This window comes from Homalodisca vitripennis, unplaced genomic scaffold (assembly GCF_021130785.1).
Source record: "Homalodisca vitripennis isolate AUS2020 unplaced genomic scaffold, UT_GWSS_2.1 ScUCBcl_48;HRSCAF=789, whole genome shotgun sequence".
In the NCBI taxonomy this organism is placed as follows: domain Eukaryota; kingdom Metazoa; phylum Arthropoda; class Insecta; order Hemiptera; family Cicadellidae; genus Homalodisca; species Homalodisca vitripennis.
Window position 1 is genome coordinate 82,990 of NW_025776176.1, and position 8,964 is coordinate 91,953.

The 8,964-nt window shown below is 37.8% G+C and overlaps 1 protein-coding gene across 1 annotated transcript; it reads left to right on the forward strand.

Moving 5' to 3' along the window:
* Positions 1–7,592: 7,592 nt before the first annotated feature.
* On the forward strand, positions 7,593–8,724 carry LOC124370220 (jerky protein homolog-like). Its single transcript, XM_046828509.1, has 2 exons — positions 7,593–8,304; positions 8,506–8,724. Exons 1-2 carry the CDS (start codon positions 7,634–7,636, stop codon positions 8,711–8,713), a joined length of 879 nt encoding a protein of 292 aa, XP_046684465.1. The 5' UTR covers positions 7,593–7,633; the 3' UTR covers positions 8,714–8,724.
* Positions 8,725–8,964: the final 240 nt, after the last annotated feature.

Genomic DNA, 8,964 nt, shown 5'->3' on the forward strand with positions numbered 1-8,964 from the left:
TAACTTAAAATCCACTACTGATGGCATACCTGCCTCTCATATCCTGAACTATGATGAGACCAACCTTAGTGATGATCCGGGCTTGGAGAAATGTATTTTTAAAAGGGGCACAAAATACCCCGAAAGAATCATGAATTCGTCCAAAAGTGCTGTATCAATCATGTTTGCTGGCACTGCTTCTGGTGAGCTACTGCCTCCATACGTTTATGACAGGCTTTATGGAGGACAGGTGTTTATGGAGGCTTTATAACACTTGGGTCATGGGAGGTCCACCTGGAGCAAGACACAACCGATCGAAGACCGGGTGGATTGACGAGGCCACATTTAGCGATTGGTTTAAAACCATAGTTTTGCCATGGGCAAAGAATAAGGAGGGGACAAAGATCATGTTAGGTGACAACTTGTCAACCCACTTTTCATGTGAAGTGTTGAGATTGTGTGCAGAACACAACATAAAATTCGTCTGCTTGCCTCCAAATGCAACGCATTTGTTGCAGCCACTTGGTGTAGCCTTTTTTAGGCCTTTAAAAGGTGCTTGAAGACAGACCTTACTTGAGTGGAAGTTAGAACCTGCAACATAAGTGAACATGACTTTTTATTACCTAGGCCTACTCAAAACGAGTTTTTACAGTTGATAATGAAGGGGTTGGAACCATAGTGGTGTAAGTCAATTTTTTTGTGGTTTGGAGTTAGAGTCAGATTCCTGTTAAGAAACTGCTAAATTACTTAGTGCAATAGTGGTTTATGTCATAGTTGCAATATTTAAAAGTAGAGAGCAGTACCTTTTTTTAGCTCTAAACAATACAGGGTGTCTATAAAAGAACTCCGGGGTTTAAAAAATTAATATTTTTAAAACTATAAAAGATAGCAACATTTGATCAATTCCTTTGAAACAAGCAGCTCAAAGAGTTTTACTCATACCAATTGGGAATGTTTCTCTCAACAGTTGGCAGCACTGCGGAGCGTTGACCTTGAAATGACGTAGCGGCTGCGGCAGGCAGTCAGTGTCGTCTGGACTGCCGCGCTATGGCGACCCCTCAACAAAAGGCTCAGTGTGTTATTTGGCTCATAGAAACTAATTCTGTTGTTACTGTACAAAGAAACTTTCGACGTAGCTATGGTGTTGATCCGCCTACAGACAAAACAATTCGTCAGTGGTTAAGTGCGTTCAAGGAAACAGGAAGTGTTTTGAAGCAAAAGTCACCGGGTAGGCCGCGTGTGTCTCAAGAGAATGTAGACAGAATCCGAGCTTCATGCACTCGAAGCCCTAAGAAATCGGTAACAAGACGCAGTCTGGAATTGGGGTTACCAAGATCAACAGTCCATAAGGTAATTCATAAAAGACTTCGTTTAACTGCCTATAAGATTCAACTTTTACACCATATCAAACCAGCAGACAAGGTTAAGAGATTCGACTTTTCTGTTTCCATGCTGGCTAAAATTGATGAAGATAATGATTTTTTTAAAGTGTGGTTTTTAGTGATGAAGCTACTTTTTATGTGAACGGAACTGTAAACAGGCATAATTGCAGAATTTGGGGTTCACAGCCGCCCCATGAGTTTATTGAGTACGAACGTGACACGCCCAAAGTGAATGTTTGGTGTGCTCTTATGCATGACAGAGTCATAGGTCCCTTCATTTTTGCCGAAAGGAATATCAATGGTGATGTCTATTGTGACATGTTAGAGGAGTATGTTTATCCTCAGTTGGATGACATTGAGGCGGAGAAAGGTTTAGTTTACTTCCAACAAGATGGGGCGTCGCCACACTTCAGTTTGCGTGTGCGTGAGTCACTGGACGCTCGTTTCGGTAACAGGTGGATTGGAAGGGAAGGAACTATTCCATGGCCACCAAGGAGCCCTGATATGACTCCGTTGGACTTTTTCTTCTGGGGGCATATCAAGAATCTTGTTTATGCGGAGAAAATTCGAAATGTTCGCCATCTCAGGGAACGAATAGTGAATTGCGTGGCGTTCGTTCCCCCAGACATGCTCGCCAGGACATGGGAAGAGGTAGAATACCGTTTCGACGTGTGCCGTGCCACTAACGGAGCTCACATTGAACTTTACTAAGTTGTTAAAAAATCTTGAAAATGTAAGCTTTCTAATCATGTATAAAACATGTATGTACGTTTTTTACTTTATTAAAATATTTTGTCTTAAAACCCCGGAGTTCTTTTATAGACACCCCGTATAATGAAAATGTTCAGAAACATAGTAGTGTAAGTCTGACGTGTGCCACTATGAATCTAAACAGATGATAAACGTTCAGAAACATAGTAGTGTAAGTCTGACGTGTGCCACTATGAATCTAAACAGATGATAAACGTTCAGAAACATAGTAGTGTAAGTCTGACGTGTGCCACTATGAATCTAAACAGATGATAAACGTTCAGAAACATAGTGGTGTGTCTGACTTGTGCCACTATGAATCTAAACAGATGATAAACGTTCAGAAACATAGTAGTGTAAGTCTGACGTGTGCCACTATGAATCTAAACAGATGATAAACGTTCAGAAACATAGTAGTGTAAGTCTGACGTGTGCCACTATGAATCTAAACAGATGATAAACGTTCAGAAACATAGTAGTGTAAGTCTGACGTGTGCCACTATGAATCTAAACAGATGATAAACGTTCAGAAACATAGTAGTGTAAGTCTGACGTGTGCCACTATGAATCTAAACAGATGATAAACGTTCAGAAACATAGTGGTGTAAGTCTGACGTGTGCCACTATGAATCTAAACAGATGATAAACGTTCAGAAACATAGTAGTGTAAGTCTGACGTGTGCCACTATGAATCTAAACAGATGATAAACGTTCAGAAACATAGTGGTGTGTCTGACTTGTGCCACTATGCATCTAAACAGGTGATACATTTCTTGTTGTCTAATGTAATGGTTGTGTTGTCTTACTTTTGATGATGGCTGTAATATCTGAAGAAGACATTGAGTACATACTGAATAGTGACAACAGTGATTCAGATTCTGATTATATTCCACCAGAAGAGGAAATTAACAATGCAGGTAAGTACACAACAACACTTTAATACACAATGTTTACTGAATTCCAAACTTTAAGGTTATGTTAAATATAATATAAATACTATTACTTTAAAAAGGGTTAAGCTTATTTCACATATTTACTAGTTAACTATATCTAACTAGTTAGCATGCTACTTAGCTCCAGGTGATTTATCAACACAAGAGTTTTTTCACAAAAACCTCTAATAAGGTAGTCAGTATTTGAAGGCTTTAGCCTATAACCAGGTTCATTTTTGTTTATGCATTAGCCTAACACTTGCATCTACTACTGATGTCCACCTGAACGTTTTCAATATTTGCATTTCAAAGCAGCAATCAAACTCAAATTAACTCAAAACTTAATGTAGGCCTACTTAATCATCATACGATTAGCCTATTTATTTTTCAATCTACATACAATGTTTTCAGGAATACAACACATACATAATTTTATTGTATGGGTGCTAAGAATTACCTTGTTGCAGGGAGCAGTTCGAATGGGGAAGAGAAGATTGAAAATATTGGTGAAGAGGAACCAGTACTAGAATACGGACCACATCAGCGTCCAAAAACAAGAAAAAGGAAACGGAACGAATCACACAGAGCTCTTGCCAAAGGAAACCGTAACTCAGGGAAGTGTTACATTAATGTAAAAGGGAAAATTGTTCAAGGTAAGATGTTTTAGACATACTGATTGCAAATGTAAAAAAGAGTGCACAAAGTTGATGACAGAAGAAGAGCGAAAGAATATATTTGATATTTTCTATGAAATTGCAGACTTTGGGAAGCAAAAATGCATACATTTGTGGCTTAGTTCATCAAGTTGCTGTCAAGAGTAGACGTCCTAGGGACAGTTCAAGAGAAGGAAAAGGAACTACCAATTTGTATCATTTGCAGAAAAAAGATCTCACTGTTAAAGTGTGTAAGAAGTTCTTTTTAGGTACTTTTCAAAATTAGTGAGGGAAAACTTGCTAGAGCACTCAAAAAAGTGAAATTAGGTCTCTCTCTCCAGGTGGAGATTTGAGAGGCAAACATGAACCTAGTACAAAAATTTCCAATGCTCAAAAACAGTTAATCATGGATCACATGAATATTTTCCCAAAATTTCAAAGTCATTATAGAATACGAGACAACCCTAACAGATATTATCTAAATCCAGAACTCAATGTTAGTAAGATGTATGCAGCTTACGTGAAATGGTGTACAACAAACCAAACTAAGCCTGAAAAAGAGCATTATTACAGATTAGTATTTAATACAGAGTTTAATTTGCACTTTCATGCCACAAGAAAAAGATACTTGCAGAATTTGTGATGGGTTCAAACAGAGGATCTCAATAGAAACAGTCGAAGATGAGAAAATTAGATTACAAAATGAACACTCGAAACACTTACAAGATGCAGAAATTGCACGTCAAAGTCTCAGAGATGATAGAGAAAAATCAAAAAACAATGTTGAGATCTTAACAGCTACATTTTATTTACAAAAAGCCCTCCTGTTTCCCATACTTACTGTATCTGAGGCATACTATAGAAGAAATATGTATTGTTTCAACTTGGGAATAAATTAAGTAGCCTCTAACCAAGCATACATGTATGTGTGGGATGAGACAGTCGCTTCCCGAGGTTCCCAAGAGATAGCTTCTTGCCTTGATAAGCACATTAGACTTAACCAAAGAAAAACATGTTACGCTGTACAGTGACAACTGCACAGGACAAAATAAGAATATAACAGTTGCCTTAACATTGTTGAAAATTACAGAGGAGAACCCAAGTTGACATAATAGATCAAATGTTCATGGTGTCAGGCCATTCTTACCTGCCGAATGATGCTGACTTTGGCAATACAGACAGCAAGAAAAAAAAACAAGTTTATGCTTGTTTAAAATGCAAGAGAATGACTTTAAAAGCAGTAAGGCTCTTGTCAAAAATATTGCAAGACAAAAAAAAAAATATCAAGGGTGACAATGTAAATTGGATGAAGATGCAGTGGTTGTAACAGTATAGGAAAAATCCAACCAATGACAATATTTTACAAATATTCTCTAATGGAAGATGAGCTCTTTTATGAATTAAATTTGAAGAGTCAAAAAGCTGGACGCCCAGCTCACTTGAAAAGTATTGTGCAAAACAAGTTGTACAATGGTCCTCGAATAATAAATCATTTGAAGAAAAGGGACATGCTGTACCTGTTGAGGTACATCCCACCATCCATCACCTCTTTATTAGAAACATCAAGTCCTCACAAGAGGTGGAAGACATTGGACCATTGCCTAATCCTAATGATGAGGAAGACGACCATCAAGATGAAGCGGATAGTGTATAAAGATTCTGAAACCATGTTGATAGTGTACTGTATTACACAACTAAAAAAAACCATTAAAATGACTTCAGACAGTTATCCATACCAATTTGTATTTGTATTTAACTATTTTTCTAACAATGTAAATAAAATATACTATATTTACATCAGATTTGTTTTTGTCAAACAACTAAACTACAAAAATATTAAAAGCCATAGTGGCGTAAGTCATATTTTAAATATATATCCGTATTTTTAAACATAGCCAAAGTAAATAAGAAGTGATGAATACAAAAAATAAATTTAGTAATAATTGTATGAGTTTCATACCACAAAATTTAAAAAATATACCCACAGGATTTTACACTGCAGTAAACGCAAACTTCTTCATCGTGAAAAGTTTCAATTTTTTACTTAAACCACTATGGTCCCAACCCCTCCAAATATGTTAGTAGGGCCTATGCATGTAAAATAATTTGACAATAAAATAATTACTAGGAATGCATTATGCAATTCTTTATACGTATTTTTGTGTAAAAATCATGAGTATATGAAAAAATTAGGCTGCAGTAAAATAAGCGGTCACCAACACAATTGAATTATGATTATCAATGATTCGAATCATCGATATTTATGACTACCCAAAAGACTGAAAGCAAACTGTCAAAAGACTAAAAACAAAATGTCGGACAAAATAATGTATAGATATTTCATAGAACAATATGGTTTTTCTTGTTTTCAATCTTAGAAGTTAACGTATAAATATTAATATAACTTACAAATTAAAATATAATATATCATTCACATAATTACAAAAAAACAATAACATTTAATTATCTGACGAATTTTCAAGGATAAACGTAACTGCTTGTGAAACAAAGAATTAGTAACGAAATACATGATTTTAATTTTAAATGTATTTCAAAACACAAATATACTTAGAATTTTTAATAGAATTTTATACTTAGAATTTAGAATAGAATATACAGTAGAACCTCGGTTAACCGAGCCTCGCTTAACCGAGACTCCGGGTTAACCGAGGCCGTCCTCGGACGATTTTTTTTATTTAAAAAGCAAAAGAAACACGCACAAACTACGTACAGTAATGAGCGTTTGGGTGCTCCTTTTATCGCAATACGCACGCTAGCCTGCAATGCGTTAAAACTACTGTACAGTAAATTGTTGGCAACTGTTGTGTTTCCTCGGCCAAATATTTGCGTAGCTTAGCGCTTATCTTTGCCGAATGCATACGGCACTGTCACCCGACACCGCTCGCCAGAGCAGCTGCAGGTGTTGTAACCCGACACCACCGCTCGCCGCCGGACCAATGCGAACTGTTTCAATGCCGAGACGCGACTGAGCCACTCGCTCTCCCCACCACCCCGATTCGACTCCGTAGCTTATTGCGCATCTAGTGGGCTGTCCTGGTGTACAGCTTCAGCTCGGATGTGTTCGTGCATCATCGGTCTGCCCGAAGACGCCATTTCGTCTCAGTGGCAGTCCTTTGTTTACTTTTACAAGTCAAGTGTCTATCACTGTTTTTTTTATTGTGTGTTTAAGTGCAGTTACAGTAGGTGTAAATGAGTGCTAAACGCAAACGTGTCGTTGTGTCCTTAGAGACTAAACTAAATGCGATTCGTCGTCTGGACAATGGTGAGTCAATAAGAACAGTCGCTAAAGACTTGGGTGTTGGTGAGGTTACCGTCGGAGATTGGAGGAGGAAGAGGGCTGAGTTAGAAAAATGGGGTGCTCAGAGCTTAAATTCCAATTGCAATTCAGAGAGAAAAACGTTTAAAAAGTGTGAGTATGAAAAAACTTCCGAGGCTTTATTCTTATGGTTTTCGGAAATGAGAGCAAGGGGAAGTCCAATAAGTGGGCCTATTTTGCAGGCAAAAGCGCTAGATTTCCATAAATCTTTTGGCGATGGCGATGAACCTTTTACCGCTAGTTCCGGGTGGTTAATGCGATGGAAGAACCGTTATGGAGTGCGGCAACTTAATATATCTGGGGGAAAAAACTTTCAGGTAATGAAACTGATGTGACAGTTTTTGAAGAAAAAATAAGAAAATTGATTTTGAGTGAGGGTCTTACATCCGATCAAATATTCAACTGTGATGAGACAGGCCTTAACTTCAGAATGTTTGCCCTCAAAAACTTTAGCCAGTCAGCAGGAAACATCAGCTCCTGGGTATAAGAAATCTAAAGATCGAGTTACAGTTTTAGGATGTGCCAATGCTGCAGGAAGTTTGAAACTCAAACCAGTTGTAATAGGCAAGTATAAAAAGCCACGTGCTTTTAAAAATACTAATGTGGACACATTTCCCAGCACATACACAAACCAGAAAAACGCATGGATGGACTCGCGGATTTTCAAACAATGGTTTTTTGAGGAATTCGTTCCAGTCGTTGAAGCTTTCTTGGAGAACAAAAAAACTCCCTCGCAAGGCCCTTCTTATTCTTGACAACGCTTCGTCCCATCCAGATGCTGATGAGCTAGTCAGCGATGGCATTAGAGCCTTATTTTTGCCTCCAAACGTTACTGCCCTCATCCAGCCTCTAGACCAGGGAGTTCTAGAAACTTTTAAGCGAAACTACAAAAAGAGGCTGCTTAGAAATCTACTGGAGAAGCTAGAGGACGGGCTGGGTGTCACTGATGCTCTCAAGTTAATCACAATGAAAGATGTTGTCTACTGGGTGTCAGAAGCTTGGGATAACGTTAGGGAGGACACTATAAGAAGGTCATGGCGCAAACTTTTCGGAATTGAAAAGGCAAGCCGCCAAGAGACAGCTGCTCCTGAAAACCAGCCAAGAGCATGTCCTCCTGAAAATGAAGAGCTTGTGAATCTTTGTAACCACCTTCCAGTGGCTGAGCCCATCAGTGCAGAGGACATCAGTGAATGGATCAATGGAGATGAGGATCAGGCCCTAACTGATGACGTGATTATCCAGATGCTCAACCAACCAGAAGATGATGACAAGTAAGTTTTTGATTTTTTATTTATGCAAAATTTTAACATAAAAACATAATCCAACATCAATTTTTTAACACAACTACAGTATATTTGTTACACTTTAGTTAAATGTTGCCCATTCATCAATCCAAAACTAATTTCATACCAATTCCAACTGCTGCCTTTTGATTGCGTTACGGTTACGTAAAACAAAAGTTTTTTTTACAGCGATGAACCTGATGGGGCGACTGAGAAAATATCACATACAGAAGGTCTAAGAACGATCGAGGGAGCACTGGCATACATTGAACAACAAGAAACCGCAACAACAAACGATTTAGTTTGGCTGCGACGCTGGCGCAACAGGGCGGCTAGCCTAAGATCCTCTAATCTAAGTCAAAAAACAATAACTGATTTCTTTGGGAAAAAAGATTAGCTTACTTTGTTTATTTTTTGTACAATGTACAGTAAATTAATTTTCATTTCTTTGATTTAATTTTGTAAACAGGAATACTGTACTGTAACTAAACTTCTGTACATTGTGTAGCCTATATCATACGTATTCAGTTGTGCAATAAATTGAGTGTTATATTAAAACAGTGTTTAGTATTGTGAGTGTTACCGTTTCCTCTCACGTTTTATTGCGTACTAATAACATTTCTTGTACTAATAAACTAAACAACAGTT

Excerpts from the sequence above, each read along its gene's own strand:
- LOC124370220 (XM_046828509.1), top strand. The coding sequence starts at position 7,634 with ATGTGGACACATTTCCCAGCACATACACAAACCAGAAAAACGCATGGA. Across the intron at positions 8,305-8,505 it reads CAACCAGAAGATGATGACAA|CGATGAACCTGATGGGGCGA; the intron begins GTAAGTTTTTGA and ends TTTTTTTTACAG.